The sequence below is a fragment of the Sinocyclocheilus rhinocerous genome, unplaced genomic scaffold (genome assembly GCF_001515625.1).
Source record: "Sinocyclocheilus rhinocerous isolate Xijiao unplaced genomic scaffold, SAMN03320098_v1.1 scaffold487, whole genome shotgun sequence".
Lineage (NCBI taxonomy): Eukaryota > Metazoa > Chordata > Actinopteri > Cypriniformes > Cyprinidae > Sinocyclocheilus > Sinocyclocheilus rhinocerous.
Window position 1 is genome coordinate 51,812 of NW_015662061.1, and position 25,637 is coordinate 77,448.

Genomic DNA, 25,637 nt, shown 5'->3' on the forward strand with positions numbered 1-25,637 from the left:
CGTGTTTAAACGAGGCGTTTTAGGAGGACGTGGATAAGTCTTAACATTTATAAAGAATATTTGAGACCTTAGTCTTTGCAACTTTAGGGATATTATCTATGCACGAACAGCTTGTAACACTCCAAAGAGAAAGGAAAATTTGAAGTTGCATCATATGACCCCTTTAAATAAAAATTATATAGTTATATTTTAACTTTAAAATAAAAAAAAAGAGTATTTAAAGAAAATAGTATTATAATAATAATTTTATTTTACATTACAACTGCTAATGTCTTAATTTCCTTATTAATTTTTTTTTATTTCCCAATGTTAAACCATCAAACTTTTATTTTGATAGAAAACCACATGGAGCCCCTTAAAGGGGCAGTTCACACACAAAAAAAAAAAAAAATTCTGTCATAGATATTTTGAAGAATGTTGGCAAACAAACAGTTGACGGTAGCAATTGACTTCCATAGTATTTTTTTCCCCATACTGTCATCAACTGTTTGGTTGCCAACATTCTTCAAAAATACCTTTTTTTTTGTGATGACAGAAGTTTATTTTTTTAGGTGAACTATCGCTTTTAACCATCTCTTTTTTTGATAAGCGCTTCTCGTTACAAATATGTGAAGATGACGCATTAAAAGGATCTAAAGCAGAAGCAGAGATGGAGTTTGTGTGGAGCAGCATTTATTGCGAACCAAGCTGCTCTGAAACTCTGCAAACACCTGTGGATAATGAGCCACTTGTGTGTAAGAATACAGTGCCTATATTTATTTAATTAAATCACAATTTGATAATTGCACTAAGCCATATCGCAGTTTCAGTTTTATTTTGATTGATCGTGCAGCCCTAATGCCCATAGTGGATTGCATTATTAGTTTATCAGTAAACCTGCATGGAATCTGCATCCGCAGAATTCCACTGAACGTTCTGCAGCTTTCATGCATAAAAGTCTTCCCTTGCGTGATTTATTAAATATTTAGGCTGTAATACTACATTTAATACATTTTATCATGTTTAACTCCATTCCGCCATATTCCACAAATGCAATTGATGCAGAAAATGTACAAACTTGGCCGACTTATGTGATTAATGATGACTAATCAAAGTTAGTGTGGTTAAGCATATCTAACCAAACATTACAACATAATTACATTTCATCTCTAGCTCGTCCCAGTCATTCCTTCCCAATATTGGGACGTGCATGAAAACTCTGGCATGAAATATTTCTGATGCTCATAACCAGTGTGTATGTGTTCGTGTATGTGTGTGCGTGTGAGAATATTCTTACTGGAGGGGATAAAAACAGCTCAAATTCAGCGCCATCTGTACAGTCTGTTCCAGGGTTTTTATATAATGACAGCCAGAAAGTTGCCAGAATTGTTGTTAATGGCCAGACTTAAAAAAAAAAAGAGCATTTAGTCTGTCAAAAGACCACTTTAAGGGCTGTAATTCTCAGCATGTTGAGTGTAAAATATGTAGTTTTAGTTAAATTGCTAATTTCCTCCTTTATGTTTATGGATTAATGTCAGATCTGTGGCTGTTACTTCAGCTATGCTGTAAATTTGGAACAGAGCAGCTGTGAAATTTAATACAGTGCCTCTTTACTTTACTGCAGTGTTTCCTTTCATTGTTCAGTGGAGGTGCTGTATTTGAATCTACCGAGCCATGGTAAAAGAAATTAGATTTTACCTGAGTTGTGAGCTTGCCATCTGAATTGCGATAAGACAAAAAGTAGCACATCTTTCTATTGTGTTTTCTTTGCCGACAGCATGCAACAGAAAACTCAGTTCACTTTATGACCAAATTATGTTTGTAGAACAGTGTGTATTTTTTAAGATGCTCTACAGTATACAAAGGGGTTTTGTTATAAATGTTATTTTAGGTAATTCTGTAAAAATGTTACAAGAAATAGTGTTGTTTTGTTTAGAAAAACTGAATTCTGTTACTGAGTTACAGGTGTAAAATCTATCTCTCTTAAAGGGATATTTCACCCTAAATAAAAATTCTGTCATCATTTTCTCACCCTTGTCTGCTGTGGAACATAAGGAAAGATATTTTGAGAAATATCTCAGTAGTTTTTTTCATTTTAGTTGAAGTCATTGGGCTTTAATGTTGTTTGGTTCCCTGCGTTCTTCAGAAGAGATATATATATATATAAAAGCAACGTTACGGTTCGTAAATAATGGCAGAATTTCCATTTTTGTTTGAACTATCCCTTTAAGGAAGTGTTAATGACAACTGGCAACTGCGTTTGCTATGTGTTTAACCTCCATAATCAGATGTGTTTTAAAGTGACAAAATATTCAGCAGGAAATTATGTAGGGCATAACATGATTTTATCCATCAGGATTTTATTGGATTAGGTTATTATGCCTTCAGAAACTAAAAATATTTGTAGGTGGAGAATGTTGCTATATTTTGATGAATTATGAAAACAAATTTGTGTATACGAGTAGCTTGCACTGAAGAGCTTACAAGACATTTATAAAGTAAGTAAATGTGGTCGATTTTGACTTTAATATTCCCGATATTCTTTAGAATCAACCAGAAAGCTCAGGGCTGTGCTTTAATCCATGTGGTTTTAAGAAAGTCTCTTTCAGCCATTCGTCTTTGAATGCATATACATTCACCTCTGCCTCCCTTCGTGTTGCCTGTCAGTGTGATACGGGTATGCAGCATTAAAGCATTGCATTAAAACATCTAAATGAATTTTAAAGCCAATCTGTCCATTATACCCAAGGCCTGGCTGTGGCTCTGCGTGCGTTGAGCTAAGCTACTGTCTCCTGCCTGCTGTTACCCCCTCTGACCAATCAGCATGTTGTTTTCTAGCATGGCTTCCCATCTCAAGCTAACTGCACTGACAGATCCTGCTCATCTCAGATCCGACAGTTTCAACAAAACAGCTTCTCCATAACCGTCTCACCCAAGTCAATAATATATATGTACATGTTATATATTCTAATTACCATATGCGAATACATCATCATATTGACTCCGTAAATCCATCTCATTCTTTTGTAGCGTGTTTTGGCGTTTCTCCAAACCCTGCACAAATTTAAAATGCATTTGGCTTTCATATGCTGATGAATCGATGCCCTCGTGTGTCGTTTTAATCGCCGCCAGTGTAGAGCATCATTAGAAACAATTACCGGCAGCGAGAAAAAGAGTTTATCAGTGTCGTTCCTTAATAATTGTGGCCCTTGTACCTCATTCACTAACACTGAAGATGTTATTTGTAAATTGATCTCGCTTTTTTTTAAATAACCATTTTGGAAAAATGAATGCATGCTCTAAAATTTGACTCTTTCTGTTTTTAATTTAATATTTCCTCTTTTTTTTCTTCTCGTCCTGTGACCTTCCCCCAAACCTTGTTTTTCTCCCTTTTCCTTCTTCTCTGTTAATCACAAACACTTGCTACCCGACATTACCATTTCATCCGAACCATATCACTCATTCCCAACCACTTCTTCTTTTCTTTACATCTCCATAATACACTAATCTTCTTTAACCACCCCTTTTTCTATACACTTCTGCTCCTTTTACTTTTCCCTACCCATAATGCTCAATTCCATTATGTGTTCCGCCACATTTACATTCTCCTTCCCGGCTCCTTCTCTGCCCTTCCCCCCTTCTCCTCCTCCTCATTTCCTCTGTGTATCATCCTCCTCCCCTCTCCTCCCTCCCAGAGGCCATGCCAGTTGGCGGCAGTGGTGGTCTGCGGGGTTCAGTGAGAGGTTCGGGGGGTTCCTTCAGCATTCGGGGATTTGTCGTGACGTGCCGCATCCAGTGTAGACCATAGATATGTATATATATCTATGGTGTAGACAGCATCACTGATTATAATGAGTTCTATAGTATTTTGTCGCGCCGCACCACTCGCGTTCGGTGTAGACACGGTGTAACATGGGTTTTGCTTTGTTTCTCAGAACTAATCGTTGCCTTTGTTTCACAGAACTAATCGTTGCCTGGGTTGTGTACGTATGTGTGGGGCGGAGCTATCAAAATAGGGGTAGGGGCATGTATGTTTTAGTAATTTTTAAATGTCAACATTGGCTACAAGAAATCGCTTACCCCACCTTTAATGATTGTTATTGCATTCACTTCCCTTAAAGGCCTGTTGTCAAACAATGAGGTAATTTTAGCAGAACAGTAATGACAAAGCAACTTCTCTGCCTTTTTTTTCTTGTAAAGGAATAGTGCACCCAAAAATCAAATTCCTGTCATCATTTACTCAAGCTCAAGTTGTTCCAAATCTGTATGACTTTCTTTTATCTGCTTCAAATGAAGATATTTTAAAGAATATGTGTAACCAAATCGTTGCTGGTCCCCATTAACTTCCATTAATTGGACAAAAAAGTCAGTAGGGACCAGAAACTGTTTGGTTACCCACATTCTTCAAAATATAATCTTTTGTGTTTAGCAGAAGAAAGAAATTCATACAGGTTTGGAATAACTTGAAGGTGAGTAAATGATGACAGAATTTAAATTTGTGGGTGAACTATTCCTTTAAACCCATAATCTGCTGGATCCAAAGTGGGTTTAAGAGGGATAAAGACAACAAAGATACAATAATGTTTTTTCCAGAATTGTATACTTGTTTCTGATTGTGCAGTTGCTTCTGATCTGTTATTACTGTTCTGCTGAAATGATCTCATACAATTGACGTCTGCAAAACAGCATATGTATCCGGAAAAGTTGCGTTTACACAGACTTTTTAATTCAAGAAGCACTTGCGTAAATGGAATGTTAAATGAAAATAAGCTTATATTTCTTATTTTTTAGGAGTTATGTTCACATTGATGTAAGAATGCAGAAGTTTCAGGACTGTTAGCGAAACTGAATGTCATAAAATTATTCGGTTATGTTTTCTAACAAAAAAGAAAGCAGTTCTTGATTCCCAACCCTACTGAACAACTTGGACTCTCGTGAATGTAGCATACACGCATGCACTATTACAGTGGTTCTCAATTGGCGGATTGCAACCCAGGGAAAAACTGTTAAATGCAGATGATAAAATGCAGCTAACTGTGTAATAATACATAAGTAGGATAGCAAAATAAGTCTGCTTATCAAGAGAGGGAGAAATAAACATTTCCCATATCTTTTGTTGTTGAAGGCCATGTTTCCAAAGAGACACTACAATATTTTTACCAATGTCACTTGTTAGTGACATAATTAAATTGACATAACTAATTAGATGGATTCAAGCATGGAAAGTTGCTTTATATCGGATTATAAATCATAGAATTGATTATAAGACACCACATAAAAGCCAGACTACATAAATAGGTTTACATGCCCATAAAATTCATGCAAGGTAAAAGAAAATACCTAAACTACATCAGTTATATAGGCTGCCAAGAGCATAAAACTATTAAAGGTGACAAATTTTTCCTATCTAGTAGTTGTTAATCATTTTGCATTTCAGTGTTTTATTTTTTTAGGACATTTTTGTTTAATTTTGTGCAACTAATAATTATGTTTTGCCTGGGTCACTTCTAGATGTCTAATATAAAATCTGAATCCTGAAACAAAATCGGTTGAGAACCACTGCACTGTTATACACAGATAGACAGGCAGAGTGCGTGTGTGTGTGTGTGTGGAGTGAGAGGGGGTGGGAGGTTGTGTTATGGTTTAATGGGGGGGATGGGACAGCGAGTGAATAAATGAGTGGAAGATAATGACTTCTATTTTTTTCCTTTTGTGTGGGTACGAGACGGATCTCTTTTTTCAGAGCAGCTAAGTAGTTCCCCAGCTGTAGTGTGGTATGAATCTCCGAGTCATATAAATGCATCAGAGACAGACAGATAAATGTGCAAGAGATGCATTTGGAGAGTGTTCAGGCTCACAGATGATAAATCAGCATTACTTTGGTTTTAAAATAGAATAATGACGTGGTGGAAAGACATTTAGAAACATCGAATTTGATTTATTCAATACGTTTTACCAGTATCATCGGAATAGTGACGTCAACATAGCATGCAAATGTTTTTGTGTGTGTGTGGTTGTGTCCGTAAATGCAGAAATCGTCCATGAGGATGTAAAAATGGGTTCAGATGGAGAAAGCGATCAGGCTTCGGCCACATCCTCTGATGAGGTACACAGTCCCGTCCGAGTTCGTCTGAGAAACAACCCTGGTCGCAAAATTTCCACAGAGGTATGTTCACGTTTCTGACCATGCATTACTTTTTTTCTAGTCACTATTTTTAGAGTGGGACACTGAATAATACATGACGTGTTGGGTAATAAAAACATGCCATTTTCCATGGCTTACCTTTGTTTTTGTTTTGTTTGCTTGAATTAAACCGTGTACCATGTAATAACCATTAGCTTGTTTGTTGCTATTGAAGGTACATCAGTTGCGTGTGACTAATGGTGCATTGTGGTTACTGAAAATGCTCCACAGCATGGTACCCATCAGTTAGATGACTAGCCTGCGGGCCAGATGGGTTATTACTTTTATGTAGTGTAACGAAACCTTTAGGCCTTAACTAATAATGGTTTTCGCCCTGCTCCTTCCCTCTCAGGACATAAACAAACGTCTGTCTCTGCCTGCCGATATCAGGCTTCCTGATGGCTACCTGGAGAAATTCAACCTCAACAGCCCCCTGTTTGACAAACCGCTCAGCCGGAGATTACGCAGGGTATCGCTGGTAATGCCTCTCCATTTGTTTCCAATATCCAATATTTTGTGAGGTTGTTCACCTTTTCAGTGTGGCCCATATCATACTAGTCTAAAAAATGTAATATAATTTAATATGATAGAATGTATCCATAACTAATTATACAAAGTGAATTCAGTTATAAATGAAAGATAGAAATAGAAAATAGAAATGACCAGACTATATACAAGACATAGAATTGGTCATATTTATTTAAAGGAGAACAATTGCCTGTATGTGATTTATATATATGTATATATGTGTGTGTGTGTGTGTGTGTGTGTGTGTGTGTGTATCTTGCTGTAAAAGTAAAATGAAACGATTTTACTCAGAATCAGAAATTACAATAATGGCCATTTAAAAAAAAAAAAAAGTTTCCTCTAAGAAAATATTAGATTTTTTTTTCAAATATCAAATTGAAAGATTGTATATCATTTTTGTTTAAATCTAATTTTATTTTTGTTTGTAAAAAATATTATTATAATAATAATATTATTAATTATGAACAGTATTATTAAATTATTGTTCTTGTATTATTGTATTATTATTACAATTACTTTTATTAAGGCTTTTTTTTGTTTTGTTTTTAATCTTGAGTTTGCCATAAATATAGCCTTTGATGCTGGCGTAAAATCATATAAAGTTATTTATTTTATTTTATTTACTTATTTATGATATTTTAATTTGGACTTGCACTTTTAGACTCATGCCCTCCTTTTTCTGTCTTTGTTTTCTTTTGCAACCAGTTCTTTTGCTCGTTCTTTCATTCTCCGTCACTCTCTCTCTTTGAGTCTTTGAGTCTTTTCTCTTCTCCTTCACTTGTCTTGTTTGTTCCAGCGTCACATTATCAGTGCTTTGAAATCGTTGTGAACGCATAGACAAGACAAACTTTAACGGCGTGTCTCGCTGCTAAAACCATTCTCAAAATATTAGTGTCACGCAGTGTCACAGGAAAATGAGTGAGCCTCACAAAGAAATGGCCAGGTCATATTTCACCCCAAAAATAAAAAGGGAACACACCAACTCTATTTTGCATAAAGAAATTGAAGCCTAGTTTTATTATTTATTATACAATTATTATTATTATTTTTATTTTTTTTTGCATTTATACTTTATTCTATATTATAACATTGTTATTCATGACAATTAAGCACGTATAGATACTGTATACGCACATATAGACAGCAATACAAAATACAAACTTTTAAAATTTTAAATCAACAAATTAAATTCAGTACAAGAAAGATTAGGCAATTAGTCCTTGCTTAATAAAATCATATATGATTATTTTGGATATCCTGATTTTTTTCCCCACATTAAGTTACTGAGAATTTGAAAGGGGAATAATTGGATTTTTCTGTAAATAAAGTCACAATGCAAAATAGAGTCCTAAATAAGTTATATTGGGGCGAGATATGATCCGGACATGTTCTGAACAGTATTCTTGACAGAATGTCAAAATCATGTTTTTAATTAATTATGATATACTACAAGTTCAGCTGCCCTTGATATGAGCTATAAACCCAGACCGTGATGTTTATTCAGTGCTGTTGACACACGCTTGATCTGTGATGCGTTTAAACACTTCATTTGTTACACTTCAATTGTTCCCAATTTATTTTGGGGAGGGATATTTTAGCTCATGTTGTCTCTGTGTGTTATATAAACCTCTGCGACCAGCCCAGCCGTCTGAAACGGGAGCAGTGTGATTTGGGTGTATTCTAATGAGTTCACATGAATGCCTTTGAAATTTTCTGCCCTGTATCCCCGTGTTAAGCGCTGCTTTTTAGGACCATGTTGTGACATAGTTTTTGTCTTTGTGTGTTTGCAGTCTGAGATCGGATTTGGGAAGTTGGAGACATACGTGAAACTGGATAAACTAGGAGAGGTAACTTCACAGACGATTTTTAGATAGTAGCTCTGATCCAAAACAGCATTTTAAAGCACCATAGTCATGTTACTGTGCATTGTCATCTTTTTCTTTCTCAGGGCACCTACGCTACAGTATATAAGGGCCGCAGTAAGTTGACGGATAATCTGGTGGCTCTGAAGGAAATCCGTTTGGAGCACGAGGAAGGAGCTCCATGCACTGCCATTAGAGAAGGTGAGTTACAAGCATGCCGTAGTAGATCAGCACTAAAATTAGATTACCAAACTACTGCCCCAAATTTCCCACATGCTTGCACAATGACAGACAATTTGGGATGTTCTAAATTAGCCAGTTAATCTCTAAATCTCTATCAGTGGCTTTTGTTACAGGGTAATTCAGCTGGTTAAAAGGGTTTTATAATATGGAAAACAGGGCTTATTTGCAAAAAGTTCACACAAAGCTTCCTCCCCAGCCCACCCTGACCATTTATGGAAACTAAACTGCAAAAACGTCCGGTTAGCAAACCATAACTAAGATCATTTACATATCAAAATCTTAAAGCAACCCTCTACATTGCGAGTAAATCACTCGCATATGCGACTAAATCTTCACTCTGGGCGACTAAATGATGTCTAATATTAGCCAATGGCTAATAAATTCTCAGATTTTACTCGCCAATGTGTGAGTTGAAGGCTAAGTATAAGTTTAGCTCAGATATATTTTCACTCGCCGAACACTCTCTGACTGAGCGCATCAGTTTCACTCTCCGCCAAGCGATCTGTGCTGTTTTTCAGTTCATCTGAATGGATGTGCAACGCACCTGTATTTAACGTACCGTAAACTCTAGTGTGAAGGCGCACGACTCGCCGTCGCTTTGTTTTACACACACGCAGAGAGAGAGGGAGAGAGAGAATTTACGCGCTACCTATACGCGCTATATGTAAACGATATTCTTTGTTGTATTTTGCTGTCAAAATAACGGCGTGCCTTTGGAATTCTTCAGCTTTTAAGAACTACTGCTTTCTCCGGTAGTGGGCGGAACTAATGCGCAAACGGCAATCTCATTGGCTGGCGCTCACCAAAAAAGCACCACCACCAGTCCGAAGTTCAGTTAAAATGACTAATATGCATTCATACATGGTTATCAAGTTTTAATTCTAATTACTAAAGTTCTATCATTAAATAATATTGATTATCATATTATAATGCTTGACTGACTGATGTTAAGAGTGTATTTTCAGATATTTATAAAACTGTGCCATTTTACAAACAAACATATATATATTTATTTATCAGTTTGGTGAGTAAACTAAAAAATTTACTAGCCAATGGCGATTCAATTGCCAAGGTGTTCGTAGAGGGCTGTTAAAGGTACAGTAGCAAAAGTGTGTTTAAGGTCGATTTCGTTTGGGGAAAAAATTATATTTTGCAACTATTTTTGCAGTAATGTTTGCTTGAGGCTAACTTTGTCTAGCTTGTCATTTGTACTTGTCATTTAGTGAATATTCATAAAGGCGTGTGAAGTACCAGAGGTCACGTGTTTGAGGAATAATCTGTCTATTTCTGTGTCTCTGTAGTGTCTCTGCTGAAGGACCTGAAACACGCCAATATTGTGACTCTTCATGACATCATCCACACTCAGAAGTCTCTTACACTTGTGTTCGAGTACTTGGTGAGTCACTCACATGTGCAGTATTTCACTGCACTCTGTTCACTTTTTAACTGTACTTATGATCTCACACGCAGTCATCCACACCCCAACAGTGGAGAAGCTATTTGGAAACCGTAGCTTGCCAAGTTGCATACTGCTCATAATTTGAAGTAGTTAAAGTACAGTAAAATTGCTCTTGTCCAAACAAATGTAGTTAATTAAATTGAAATTATTTATGGATGGCATATCTATCGACATAATAGCTTAAAATTAAGTTATAGAGCAGATTTATGTGGCACTAAAACAGGGCTCTTAAATTGACGACAATGTCAAAGCTAAATGAAAAGCTAATAAATAAATCATTCAATTTAGAATTCAAATAAATATTTTTAAATAAATATTTTTTTGTTGACCTGCATGTCATGTAACAATTAACCAACATCTGAGAACATGTGAATGTGTTGTTAATTGTTCATTTAAAAAATATGAAGTAAATCTTAATAACTTTTAGAGGGTTTGGCTACAAAAAAAAAGTTAGTGAATCCCTGCTCACGAGAATATAAGTTTTATATAAGTTACATAAGTTTTATATAATATAAGTTTTGTTATTCATCTATTACTTTGATGACTTCCTTTATCTCCTAGGATAAAGACCTGAAACAGTACCTAGATGACTGTGGAAACTGCATTCATATGCACAATGTCAAGGTAAGGCATCTTTGACAAATGTCTTTCATTTTCTGTTTCTCATAATCGTTCTGCTCCACATTGCAATCATATACGGTGTTCTTCTTATTCACCTGTGTGTTTTTTTCCATCTCAGCTGTTCCTGTTTCAGCTGTTGCGAGGTCTGAACTACTGTCACAGACGTAAAGTCCTTCACCGAGACCTCAAGCCCCAAAATCTTCTGATCAACGACCGCGGGGAGCTAAAGCTGGCTGATTTCGGTCTGTAACATACAAACGTCATCTTTTCTTTTAAATACAACACTCATCTTTACTCTCACTATTTTCTCATGGTGTGGGTGGTGTAGCCTAGAGGTTAATGAAAGCCAGCTGCCCGCTTACCTACTTGAAAAACGTATCCTCAAGTTACTCTAGTTGCATTGTCTCTGTAATAATTGTACTGTAAATGTACTGTTGCTTTGGCTAAAATAATCTAGTGTACTAAACTTCTGGCAGGGCTAATGTGGAGTTGATGTGTAATATGTTGTGAAGATCTACAAAGCTTGCTGAAACTGGCCAAACTGCTTTTAAATTTGCTTTTTGTTTGGTCTTCAGGTCTGGCACGAGCAAAGTCGATTCCCACCAAGACCTACTCCAATGAGGTGGTGACGCTCTGGTACCGCCCCCCTGACATCCTATTGGGCAGCACAGACTATTCCACTCAGATTGACATGTGGTGAGCATCCACCTGATGATATATCTTACTTGGTTTATTTGTGGTATCAGTGTTATTTGAGTATTTTTATATAATATTGTAGTATTTATTAATAATTTGTTTAGTAATTTTGCTAAGTGCTTTGTCATTTAATTTTTTTTTAATATTTCAATATAGCTTTAATAAATGTTTTTATTTCAGGTTTTAGTTGTAGTAGTTTTAGTACTTCAACTTAGACTTTTTTTAATTAGTTGCCAAGGCAACATTTCTAGTTTCCATCTAAGTATTTTGAGCTGAAGTTTTTATCTAATATTTATAGAGTATTCTATTTTAACTCTATTTTAATTACCAAAAACAGTTTTTAATAGTTGTAGTTTTAGTTAACAACACTGCTGATTAACACTAGTTATTTTTTGTTTTTAACTGAATTGCTATTATTTTAATTTATTATTTTATTTAAATTGAAAATTCAGGGGGGTTTTATATTGCTTTTGCTGCCATGTGCGGCATGTGTTACAGCATGCGTTCTTGCATTTAGAAGCAGCTAGACGTAGTGCAGCAGATGTCAAAGACACGGTTTTGAACTTCTTTTAACTTGACACAGCTTTTGAAGAACGCATAAGACATGACATGCATGGCGGCAATAGCAAAATGAATTTTCCATGAAAAAATTAGATACTTTGCTTTGGCAAGTAACTGAAATATGTTTAAGCTGAAGTACTAAAATTACTAAAACTACAACTGAAATAAAAATTTATTAAATCTAAATAGAAATATTAAAAACTAATAAAAATGACAAGTGCATAAAAAAATTACTAAAAATAAAATGAAAATTCAAAGTATTAATACATATTATAATAGTATGCAAATAATAATAAAGTAACATGTTGCAATTAAAAAGACTTTTTTTTCTGTAAACACTTCTACCTTGTTTATTCAGTTCAGATTGCAAGCTCTCACCTCTAAATTATTTCTTGTTCCATGGTGCTGTCGATTCAAATAGTGAGCTAATAATTAGACTCTTGTTTTTACTGTGGTAAAATTGGCGCACACTCTTATGTCATAGCTTCTGTGGGGGTGAACTTGAATTGAGTTTTAATGACTCTCATTGCAGGGGTGTTGGCTGTATCTTCTACGAGATGTCTACAGGTCGACCCTTGTTCCCGGGCTCCACGGTGGAGGAGGAGCTGCACTTTATCTTCAAACTGCTCGGTACCGCTCTCACCCACTCTCTCCTTCTCTCCCACTCTGCTCTTTCTGGCTCTAGATCTGACAGTTTGTCTCCGTGTGTCACTGTGATATTTATAAACCCTGCAGTGTCTTTTCATAGGTACGCCCACAGAGGAGACCTGGCCCGGAATAACCTCCAACGAGGAGTTCATCTCCTATAACTACCCCCGTTACCGCGCCGACTGTCTCCACAATCACACTCCACGGTAACGACAGCTGTCCTCTGGGCCTGATGCCTGAAACAATCACTGCCCCTGCTGTAAAAAAACGACACGCTGTTGGAGGTCATTTACTGAAGTGCATTATTTTTTTCTTGCAGATTGGACAATGATGGAGTTGAACTTCTGTCGAAACTGCTGCAGGTGATTTGTGTATTATTTAGTCCACTAAAGTCACCTTTACTTAAATAGCGGTCTATATAATACAGACTGTTTCAAAGCAGCTTCACAGGTTAAAAATAACAGAGGCAATGATGTAAACTTCAAATATGTGACAAATTCTGCTCTAAAGCAGCTGAAAAAAGGACAGTAGTGTCATTATTAGTGTCATTAAGCAGCTCTACAGCAAGCAACAGTCAGTTTAATTTAAATAGAAATGTTAAAGTTGAAGATGGTCCCACCTCAAACGCAAGAACCCACTGGTTGGGATGCTTGTGTTTGGGCCATAGAATTTGCACTTTTCTGGAAATCACGCCTATGTAAGCATTGCTTACAGTATGATATCCTCATTAGGCAGGGATAAGAGGAAGTATTTTAATAATGACTTTGAAAAGTGACACTTTTATATATGGCTGTTCTCTTTCCAGAGTTCAGCTGTCTGAATATTTATTTGTCTGTATACAGTAATTCACTTCAGTACACGTTGCTGGTTAATTCATCAGCGTGTGCTATAACAAAAAAAAAATATTTGTCTTTGTGGTTTTCTTTGTAATAGTTATTTGCACCATCTGAAACAACTTTTCATAAATTTTATAGTTTTATTCAGCAACCAAATAGCTATTAACGTTGTTAGGCTACCATTATAATTTCATGTTGAATTATAAAAATGTGTGTTTTGGTAACTTGCCTTATGTACTACAGTTCAAAAGTTTTGAGTTGTGAAATGAAGCTGTGTTTATTTGATCAAAAATACAGTACAAACACTAATATTATGAAATATTTTTTACCATTTAAAATTACTGTTTTCCATATGTTAAAATGTAATTCACTTCAGTGCACGTTGCTGGTTAATTCATCAGCGTGGGCTATAACAAAAAAAAAAAAATTTGTCTTTGTGGTTTTCTTTGTAATAGTTATTTGCACCATCTGAAACAACTTTTCATAAATTTTATAGTTTTATTCAGCAACCAAATAGCTATTAACGTTGTTAGGCTACCATTATAATTTCATGTTGAATTATAAAAATGTGTGTTTTGGTAACTTGCCTTATGTACTACAGTTCAAAAGTTTTGAGTTGTGAAATGAAGCTGTGTTTATTTGATCAAAAATACAGTACAAACACTAATATTATGAAATATTTTTTACCATTTAAAATTACTGTTTTCCATATGTTAAAATGTAATTTATTCCTTTTATGCAAAGCTGAATATTCAGCATCATTATTCCAGTCTTCACTTTCACATGCTCTTTCAGAAATCATTCTAATATGCTGATTTGAAACATTTCTTATTATTATCAATGTTGAAAAGAGTTGTGCTGCTTAATATTTTTGTGGAAAGCGATATAACTTTTTTCTGGAATCTTTGATGAATAGAAAGTTCTTAAGAACAGCATTTATTTGAAATGGAAATCTGTTGTAACAATGTCTCATAAATGTCTTTCACTGTCACTTTTGATCCATTTAATGCATCCCTGCTGAAAAAAAAATATTTAAAATATTAATTTTAAATGCTTAAAAAAATTAATTACTACCCCAAACTTTTGAATAATAGTGTATAATAATATTGTGTTTTTAGTTAGTTGGTTAGTGAGTGTTTTCCATGTGTGCTTGACTAACAATGAACTTTGTTTCAGTTTGAGGGGAAGAAACGGATCGCAGCAGAGGAAGCCATGAGACACCAATACTTCCACTGCCTGGGAGAGAGAATTCTCACACTGCCAGACAGTGAGTTCACACACACACACACACACACACACACGCATCTCCTTCCACCGAGGAGATTTATGAGGGTGCCAGATAACCGATGCACGCGCGCACACACACCTCACACTGAGAGATAGAATTATTAAAGTGCCAGACAGAAGTCTCACACATACACACACTTTACTTTGAAAGACATTTAATTCCACCGTGCCGCTGTGAGCTATTCTGTATTTGCACTGAAAGTTCGTGTGTGCTGAAATAATCTTGCACAAATTCTCTGACCCTTAGTGTTATATATCAGCCCTTAGTTTTAGTTCAGCATGTTAACATAATTGTTCAATTTCTCCCTGCCAGCTATATCAATATTTGCACTTCAAGAAATTCAGCTGGAGAAGGAGCCCGGAATGAGGACGAATTCCCTGTCAGAATCAGGTAAAACCACAAAACGCAAATGGCCAATGAATGATGATTCATGATGATAGTTTTGAGCTTTTTCCATCAGTGTATTGTGCGTTTCTGACCTCTCTGTGTATGGCAGCACGTCAGCTGCCATTACTCTCAAACAGTCAGAATTTATATAGTCTTGTGAAAATCTGGCCGACATTCATCTCAATCTGGCCAAGAACTGTCCAGAGAAGGGCTATAAAGTGACCAACCGCGTTTTTGTGTGACATTTAAATGTAATTCTGGAAGATAAATCTGAAATCAGACAAAAGAATATTTGCTCAAGAATATTTTCTTTTCTTTTTTGTCTCAAGCAAAACATTAACATTGCTATTTTTGTCACACCTTTGACTAGTTCTTCCTAGCAATGATTTTAGCAGCTGTATATTTGCTTTCTGGCAGACTGACACTACTAGTTAAATATTTGGACACCTACATTTTCATTATTTTTACATTCAGCATTTTAGAATAATAGTAAAGTCATTAGAATTATGAAATGGCACCAACTGAAGTATTGGAATAAAGGATTTTCACCACTACAGTGGGTATAGAAAAGAATCACCCCCCTTTAAAATAATCACATTCTGTTGCTTTGCAGCCTGAAATGAAGATGGACACAGTTTTTGTTTTATCCAGCTGTATTTACTCAGTGCAACTTATAACATCCAAGTGAAAGATTTAAAACCAACATGTCAGAAAAAAAATGTAAAAAAAATATTTAAAAAAAAACCAATAACTGAATTGGAAAAAGGAAATGTATACAAAAAAAAGGATTGCAAAAAAAGAATTTCATAAAGCCAGCCAATCAGATAGAGACTGATGTTTTCAGCCAGTTCTTGCTATATTTTTGTATGCATTATACATTAGATGATTCGAATGAGGCTGAGCCTACAATATATTTCACTTAGTTGAGCACACTGATTCCAGTCATATTCCTCCTGAATATTATTCATGTTCATCAAATGAGAGATGAACTCTATTGCTCATCATGACACCGCTCATTTTCTGTGCTCTCTAATACTTCTCGCATTGCTCATCTTCTCTCCTAATAGTTTCTCCTCACCATGCTGTAGTTGGAGACACTGGTTTACTCCTCTCCCTCTCTCTTTCTGTCTCTCACTCTATCTCTTCATATCCCTCATTCTTTCTTTTTTCTTGCTGTATCCTTCATCTCGGTTTATTTCTCGTATAGGATCGTTAAGACACACTTGCGATGATGCCTGTGCATTAGACATTCTCAGGAGGAAGTTCTTGTTAAGCTCCATGTATTATGCAGCTCATTCACTGCTAACTTTGTTTTCTGCTCTGTCTTTCCCACGGTCTCTCTGTCTCTTTTCTCTCCTTGCCTATTTGTATGTGCTTTGATGTTTTCTTCTTTGTTTTGGTTTACACCACTGCTTCACTGCACTCCAGAGCTTTTGCAAAGATGTCTAAGGTTTCGGCATACCTTAGGTACATGTTTGTCGCCCGCCGCTCAAGGCAGGAGGTCACAAACGACAAAACCGTATTTCTTCCCTTGAGTTTCCTGTTCATCTGTACTGTCCAGTTGTACCCTGCAAGAATTAATCACATCTGAATCATTTCTTGGATATTTCAAAAACATGTTTTCTCTCTGAACAAAGTGCATAGATAGACTTTTCAATGTAATGGACTCACGCACTGCTTGAAATTAAAAATAATAGGAGCATTTGTCACATCCATCACTGAAATAAATAAGAACATGCAGACAATACATTGCACCAGCAGATTATAGCAATACATTAACACTTACGTAAACATTAGTGTTATCTTTGGCCTTGATTTAGAGCAAAGATCCCATACTGACTTCATTCTCACAGTTGTGTGAATGGTTAAATGTTCAATGCACTGAAATCAACCCCTCTCATCTGTCACCTTTTTCCTTTTATGTGTATGATATGATAAGCTCATCACAATTAAAATGAGCATGGACTTCCACTGTCCGTTTTGGCAATCCGCATGATGTGCATGTCAGTAGCAGGGTTGCCATGTTGGTTTTCAGCAAATGGTTAAAGCATTTGCAAAATTAGGGATTTTCATATTTATTGTTCATTGTAAAATAAACTAAACCCAGAATGTTTTGGAGATCTAACAATATCGGTAATTAATGGGCTGAGGTTACATAATTCAGCTGAGAAAAATTTAATGAGACATTCATCCTCGTTAAGCGTCTATGTTCATAGGCAGGTTCTCCTGTGATATTTGGTTTGAAAAATACTCATCCTCCACTCAGACCCCATATGTTTTCAGTTCACGAATTGATGAAGCTGTAAGGCCTGCCAGAGCTTATAATTATTCAGCGTTTATACAGAGCACTAAAGTCAGTGCTAAATATGAATATTAATCCATGCGCTCAAAGTCTCCGTGTTGAAATCACTGATGAAATGCCAAAGGCTGGTGCCATCCGATTGAAATAGTTGTATAATAATACACTATCCTTGAAAAGATTATTTTTATGATAAAGAAATTAATACTTTTATTCCGCAAGGATGCATTAAATTGTTTAAAAGTGACAGTAAAGACATGTATAATGTTACAAAATATTTCTATTTCCAATAAATGCTGTTCTTCTGAACTTTCTATTCATTAAAGAATCCTGAAAATAATGTATCATGGTTTCCACAAAAATATTAAACAACTGTTTTCAACATTGATAATATAAGAAATGTTTCTTGAGCAGCAAATCAGCATATTAGAATGATTTCTGAAGGATCATGTGACACTGAAGACTGGAGTAATGATACTGAAAATTCAGCTTTGATCACAGGAGTAAATTTCATTTTAAAATATATTTCAATAGAAAACAGTTCTTTTAAATTTCAATAATATCACAATATTAATGTTAAATGATACCTTGATGAGAATACGAGATGTAGTTTATTCATTATTTCATAAAACAGACTCTCCTGCCTGTCTACTATGTTTACTAGCAGTAAACGTGTAGAGAGAGACGGAAATCAGAGGGAAATAAAGTAAAATGGGTAATTTTTCTGTGATGACTTTAGTGTTGAATTTGGCTGGTCTTTCGCTGAGCTTGATGTCAAATGAAATGGAGCACATTGGGCACAAGTTTGACTGAATATCATCTTCGCAGAGAAGCCATAATGTGAAAAAAGAGGAGAAGAGCTTGCTGTGCGAATACCCCTCTTCCCTCACCAAATAAGAAAACAGCCCAGGCTCTTCTAGAGCTTTAAACTGAGCATGTGTGGGTGGCTGTGTGTTTGGTTGCACGTTGACTTGTGTTTGGGTTTAGTAATCTAGCCCACGCTCATGCCCAGTTCTCTAAGGGGCCGTTTACATGACAACATTTTCAGCCAAAAACAGGAAACTTTTTATGCGTTTTGACTGTTCGTTTACACGACAACAGCATTTTGGAGACTGAAAACGCATATTTTTAAAAACCGTTTCTAAGTGCAAGTTTTTGAAAACGGCACCGTTATCGTTTCCGTGTAAACACCGAGCGGCAACCTCCTGCTCTCTCTCGTGAAGCCAACAAGGAAGTGACTTAAGCTGCAATTCATCGACTGGCCGCTAGAGGCTGGCTGCAAAAGGGAGTCAATCCCATAGACACCCCATGTTAAAATGCCCAACTTTACAGCAGAAAAAAACATGTTTACAGCCTGGTTCAAAAGATGATTTTGGTTTATATAGCTAATTTTGCCCTTCATGACAACTGTGAGGGGGGTGAATTTTTTTATAACTCATCCGTTTAAATTATATTAAGCCTTAAAGTTCTGCATAATTAACCTAAGTGAAGTGAGCGCTGATTTTCTCTCTCTCTCCCTTTTATGACCCTTTATACCCTCTGACTGTCCTTATGAGTGGTTGTGCAATTTGGTTTTATCGTGCAAAATGTTGCATGCACCATTTAGCCACTGAACGCTGTCCGTTTATCTTGCCTAAACTTCCTCTTTTTCTTTTTCTCCAGTCAACAGCATATCTCAACGGCAGAGTCTGCTTTTCTGAGGGCACGTGGGGCGGCTCGGGACAGGAAAGACGGAAGATAAACGGGGAGGACGCATTGAGACGTTTCCTGTCGTGAAGATGAAGGGATATCTGTTTTTCATTTCTCCGTCTGAGTCATTCGCTGGTCCTGTGGCATTATGTGTTTAGAAGGGGTCACTGCAGTTGTTTACATGGAGAGGCTGAGGATGTTGATTTGTGTATTGTTTTCTTTGTTTCGAATAATGCACTTCCCCTTCCTTGTTCAAATTACAAACATGTTCTTCCTGTTTTGCTGTAACTTCTTGACACGGTTGCATCAATCCAGCCACTGTACTCAACCAATCAGATGCAGAATGTTATTGGATGGCCTGACTCTTCATCCTTTGACTGAAACAAATCAACCTGTTTTCTTTGCAATACTTCTCAATTGTAATGTAAAAGGAAGGCCAGTTTATGAAGGAACGTGTCATGAATGCTGTTAATATCCAGAAGCCAAGTCACTCTAGTCTTCCAGAAAATGGTCCCCTTCATTAGTGTCATCAGCCCAAAGAAGACGTTTCCTGTCGTGAAGATGAAGGGATATCTGTTTTTCATTTCTCCGTCTGAGTCATTCGCTGGTCCTGTGGCATTATGTGTTTAGAAGGGGTCACTGCAGTTGTTTACATGGAGAGGCTGAGGATGTTGATTTGTGTATTGTTTTCTTTGTTTCGAATAATGCACTTCCCCTTCCCTGTTCACATTACAAACATGTTCTTCCTGTTTTGCTGTACCTTCTTGACACGGTTGCATCAATCCAGCCACTGTACTCAACCAATCAGATGCAGAATGTTATTGGATGGCCTGACTCTTCATCCTTTGACTGAAACAAATCAACCTGTTTTCTTTGCAATACTTCTCAATTGTAATGTAAAGGGAAGGCCAGTTTATGAAGGAACGTGTCATGAATGCTGTTAATATCCAGAAGCCAAGTCACTCTAGTCTTCCAGAAAATGGTCCCCTTCATTAGTGTCATCAGCCCAAAGACGAACATTTAGTACTATGCCAACACAATGGTTCTCCAGTCATCATAATCAACCATAATCTGTGTTATTTGTATTCATAAGAACATTGACGACATGCTGTACTTCTGTTTTTGTTTGCAAAAGCATTTCACTTTTAAGTTGTTGTTTACATGTTTTTTTTGCCATGCAATACAGTTTGATCATCTAGAAAACGGTTTCACCAAAGACCCCCATGCCGTCTCTCTGTCCCTTTTGGTTTGACTTATGAGCTTCCATTTCCATCGTAATGTTCAAGTGAACCCTCGATCAACTACACTGTGTCAAGGACAAATTATTTGTGCAAAGCAACTTATAATGTTTGAGTTGCATTGAGGAAAGTCTCCGATAATCTCGACGCATACCTAGTTCAAGCCTTGTTGATAATTCTTCCATTACTGCAGCTCTTACGGCTGTCACTCTGGTTGAAAACCGAGCTGATTACTATGTCGGTTCAGTCAGGGTGATGAGAACTCATAATGGGATGCCCGGGCGCATGCGGAGAACCGGTCGACTTGTGTATAGGGCTCAGGTTTCTGTCACTCTGCAGAACAGCTGAGTGCGGTGGATAATGTTCTGCATGTCGGCCCGGTTGTTCATACTCCACAGGTTTTGGAGCCTATTGGTGTCACGTAACACCGCAGATTCAAAACGCTACCGTCCCCTGGCGTGTACGATTCAGGGCATCTCTGCACAAAGTCTACAATAATACTGTCCCAAAAATGTGATTATTGGGTGAATCTCTGGGGAAAAAAGAGTCTAGGTGATATTTTACCCTGAAATTAAGATAGAAGTAATACATTTTAAGAAAAAAAAGCCTATTTTTAGGATTTTTTAAAAATTCTTTTGCATTGTAACATTTTCAACAGCAATTAGCCCCTAATTCTTGTTCATGTAATAATAATAATAAAAATTGTATAAAACTTTTGTAAAATATTAAAATACAGTGCATTTAATATATTGTGTTTTTTTAAATAATATTTATAAGGAAATATTTGTTATACTGTCTTTGCTGGTATGAATCATTTCACAATAACTTGTTCCTGTAATACAGAATCATTTACTGTATTATGAGAAATATGAAAACTTTAAAGTGCATTACAGTAGTGGGAGTGGGTGTGCTTAATTGTCAAATAATAATGATTAAAAAATGTTGAAAATATAATGTCACTATGCAAAAGAAAAAATATCCTAAAAAATAAGCTTCATTTATTTTAATGTAAAATATAATGTCTCTTTATTTCAGGGTGAAATGTGACTAGATGTTTTTTTACAAGATTCAACCCATTAGAGCTGAATGCAGAGGCGATTAAGACTTGTTCTCAGTTTCCATCGGTGTTACTAGATGGATGATATTTTAGTAAATATAGAATTTTTTGAATTAATTCAAGCAATCCCAAAACGTTTGGTCTGGTGATAGATTGTGACTTCCCTTTGTCCCTGTTGGAGATGACCTGTGAATACCTGTGTGTGTGTGTGAGTGAGACGCTCTTGACGAGGGGAATGCAGACTTGCATGGCAGTGTTGTATAGTTGAAGACTGTGGTACTTTGTAAATAGCCTTAGAATGTTTTTTGCAGATCAGAAGCATGGAGAGTGCAATGAGAAGATCCTCCTAACAATGTATCATTTTTAAAGCAAAGAAGAATATCATTTTTGTTATACTTATCATTGATGACATTGTTCATTGTGTTTTTTTTTCTTTTTTAATAATATAATCAAACGTTACTACCATAGGAGAGTCATGCGGTGTAGATATTTGGTTTTGATGTTTGTTAGATGAAAACGGCTCATCTTTAAAGCTTTCATCTGGAATGAGGATGGATTACGGTGAAAGGGCTTCAATAGATAAACGTGGTTGTGAGGAAGCCAACAGTTAATTACTGCGCAATAATTGCTAATTTACGCAATAATTTTTTTTGTAACCAAAACCCTTCTGATTTGAAATGAATTTGGTTCTGATTTTGCCATGCATTGCATGTCATTAAATATAAAATAATGCCAGAAACTGTCATGCAAAAACTCAAGGCTGTTTTATTGCCCATTTTATGTGGGATTTAGTAAGTGAGGTTTTGATATGATTGCAGGTGAAATGCTTTTATACATTGAGACACTTCTTTGAGCAAATATGGACTTCATACAGTTTTCAGTATGTTTCTTTTGTACAACTCGATCTTTTAGAATGGGCATTTTATGCTAAACAAAACTTGATCATTGATCAATACAGTATTATTTTCTTTTGATTTTTTTTATTTTGCAATTGTATCCTCTTAAAAAGCCCAAAGTTTCAGGATTTTCAGCCATTTTACTGCTCTTCTCCAGTTGGCGTTTGTCCATGTGTGAAGGAAAGAAGGGAGCGATGCGGTCTGCTGTTCTATTATGTTAAAAGTGGTTTAAACACATTAAGCAATACTCACTGTTAATGTACATTTCACGCCTCATGGATATATAATGCAGGAAATCCTCTCAGATGGCCATAGTATATTTTCCGATTAAATAATTATGCATATATGAGCGGTCACTTGTTCTGTTCGAGCCTAGGGATGTTAACCACGAAGAACGGTTGCAAAATGTTTGATGCAATGCCTTTTCCTGTTCTTTTGTTTTTAATCTTTGAGTTCTTGCATTTGCAATAGTCTATCTTTACACCCAAGAATATGTGGATCAGAAGTATGTTGACATGGAAAATCTTACAGTACACAAATATGGCTGACTGTTACTTCCTGTTGCTTGTATGAATGATGAACTCATTTCCAACCAACTTGGTCCATCTCTGGTAATTATAAAGAAGGAAGTGGACTCATTTGAATATTGGCACGAACAAGCTGTAAAACATTCAGGTTGAGCAGAACAAATGTGAATAATATTTGCTGGCAATATAATCGGTGTCTCAAACTTTGAATTTTGTTCAAATTTTTTTTTTTTTTTTTGTCTTTTCAAGTTTAAGAACATTCGGGTAACTCATATTTAAGGGTGATAATATTATATATTTATACGTTTGCATGTTCATTACATATTAAAAAATAATTCCCAATATATACATAAACCCAAATCAACCAGAAAAATTGATTTGAATTTTTTTTGAAAATCTCAATTTATGTGTCACCCGCAGTTGGACTCATTCATATTCCACTACTGAAGATGGCTTAATGTTGATTGGGTTTATGCATGAGGTTTATGTATTCAGACACTGAATGAGTCCGTAAACTCTACAAAAGTGGTTCTCAATTCTAGAACTCACGTACCACAGCTCTGCATTTATGCATGTCTCTCTTGTTTAACACACACCTCACTCAGAAAAGCAGCTTGTTAGAAAAGAGCGCCATGCTTGAACTGTGTTCTCTACACAGTGTTCATTGCTCCCTTCTCCCTGAGCACGGGAAATCTGTTGAAGTTCACTCCACTTCGGAACATTCATTCATGGATTTGTGCTATGCCACTGCCTGCAGCTTCTTCACACACAGACGAAACTTACTAGAGAAGAGTGAAATGTGACATAATATACCTCTGTAAATAAAATACTTAAAGTCCCCATGAAATCAAAATTCAAGTTTTTTGGGTGTTAGTATCAATATGTTAGTCTTAATCGCGGCTGAAATCGGTCACTTGGCCACAGAATTAGTACGGTATTTTCTGTATAGTGAATGGCACGTAGTGCACTATATAGGGGACAGGGAACGATTCAAACAGTGTAAATATCCTATAATAACCATTTGCACGCACGAGCATTATCACACGAGCTTCGCTCCTCCCGACCGCAGACGCAGGTTTACAAGCCACTTTTTCCTGCGTTTTTCAATCAATTTCTTGACTTTTCCCCACTTACGAACAACACATTTTCGTACACGATAAAAGCTTCTTGTGGTTTCTCGGTTTGGCCAATTTAAGCATCCATAAACAACGCAAAACACTGGCATTTTGCGTTTCTGCTAGTGATTCCTATGGAGAGAAAAATCACTTCCTGACCTCCAGCTGCATTGCGCGTCATCAGTGACGTCATGTGCAAACAACCTATTGGCTATTTTAAAAAGGGGTGGGGCTGCTTGATATGTCCCGCCCTGTCTTCCTGTTTCAGTTAAAATGACGTCAACACAGAGTAACGCTGCTTGTTTCTAAGCATTTCAGGGGCCCTTTAAATTCACGTCTTGCGCACTTTGAATGGAACATATACGCTCCCTTTGAACTGGAATCATGGTGGAATATCCTGTGATGTCCACTTGGCAGGGCACTTATGGTCGAATAGAACAAACATCTGAAGTGATAAGAGATGTGAAGTGATCACGAGGACTGGAATTGAGAACCACTGCTCTAGAAGATTCATGTGCAAATCCAAGAGGTTTTATCAAATGTGGTTTTGGAGCAACATTGAAATGTGCCTTTTAGAATCAATTAAAAAATAATACCGTTTTTGGTATGAAAAGTTTGTTTGCATTGTCAACATTTGGCACAAATGGCATGCACCAAACTCATGAAATATGACCCATCATGAACATTCACATATAAAACAAGTTTGAGGAAGGTTTATATTTTTAACAGTGTTATCCTTGAAGGAAATCATAGATTTATGATTACATATACACATGGCTCACAGTGACCACACCAGAATGAAGCTGAAGTGACTGCTTTTATTTCAAATCCATAATGTCCATCCATCACACGCTGACAATATTTTTGTGACATTTTTAGCAGCTATATATTTAAAATGAAGATTTCAAACTTGATATGTGTTCCTTGATATAAATCAACGCAGTTCTTTTTCATTTCAAGATTTCTGAGAAGTAAATATGCGCCTCAACATGTATAATACAGCAGCTTGGTTTGTCGACTGCTTTTGCGCTTTTGCTATTGGTCAATGCCAAAGTTATCCGAAGCCTTGCATGGGTTGGTTTCATTTTTCCAAGGAATGTTATAATAATGCTGACACCCTGCTTTGTGTTTCTTACCGAGCCAGTTTTACTGCAGAGAATTACTGTTATGATAAAAACCACATGCTTATAACCCCAGTATTCCCACACACATCTTTAAAAATGTTATATAATTCTGTTCATTTATTGTATCAAAGACATACAGTTCAATAAAGGTATGTACATTTCTGAATAATAATTTGTATCTATCTTCTATGAGTATATACAAGCTTATTTTAAAAATGTATTTATAAAATTAAGTTCTAATCACTATATATTGTGATTATAACGTAGTCACTTTTGATCATTTTAATGCATCATTGCTGAATATTTTCAGTATTTATAGTGTATATTTGATATATATATATATATACACTATTTATTATTCACATATATGAGAAATTAATATTTAATGTGTATATATATG

The 25,637-nt window shown here is 36.1% G+C and overlaps 1 protein-coding gene across 1 annotated transcript in view; it reads left to right on the forward strand.

Moving 5' to 3' along the window:
- Positions 1-19,834, forward strand: part of LOC107727419 (cyclin-dependent kinase 16) — a 27,916-nt gene extending 8,082 nt beyond the window's left edge. Inside the window, exons 3-16 of the mRNA XM_016537286.1 lie at positions 6,012-6,145; positions 6,516-6,641; positions 8,482-8,538; positions 8,640-8,754; positions 10,098-10,192; positions 10,817-10,879; positions 10,995-11,118; positions 11,452-11,572; positions 12,666-12,763; positions 12,882-12,987; positions 13,101-13,143; positions 14,794-14,884; positions 15,218-15,295; positions 19,254-19,834. Of these exons, the coding sequence (XP_016392772.1) occupies positions 6,012-6,145; positions 6,516-6,641; positions 8,482-8,538; positions 8,640-8,754; positions 10,098-10,192; positions 10,817-10,879; positions 10,995-11,118; positions 11,452-11,572; positions 12,666-12,763; positions 12,882-12,987; positions 13,101-13,143; positions 14,794-14,884; positions 15,218-15,295; positions 19,254-19,291 (1,289 nt within the window). The 3' untranslated portion in view covers positions 19,292-19,834. The remainder of the gene's footprint in view (positions 1-6,011; positions 6,146-6,515; positions 6,642-8,481; positions 8,539-8,639; positions 8,755-10,097; positions 10,193-10,816; positions 10,880-10,994; positions 11,119-11,451; positions 11,573-12,665; positions 12,764-12,881; positions 12,988-13,100; positions 13,144-14,793; positions 14,885-15,217; positions 15,296-19,253) is intronic.
- The last annotated feature ends 5,803 nt before the right edge of the window (positions 19,835-25,637 follow it).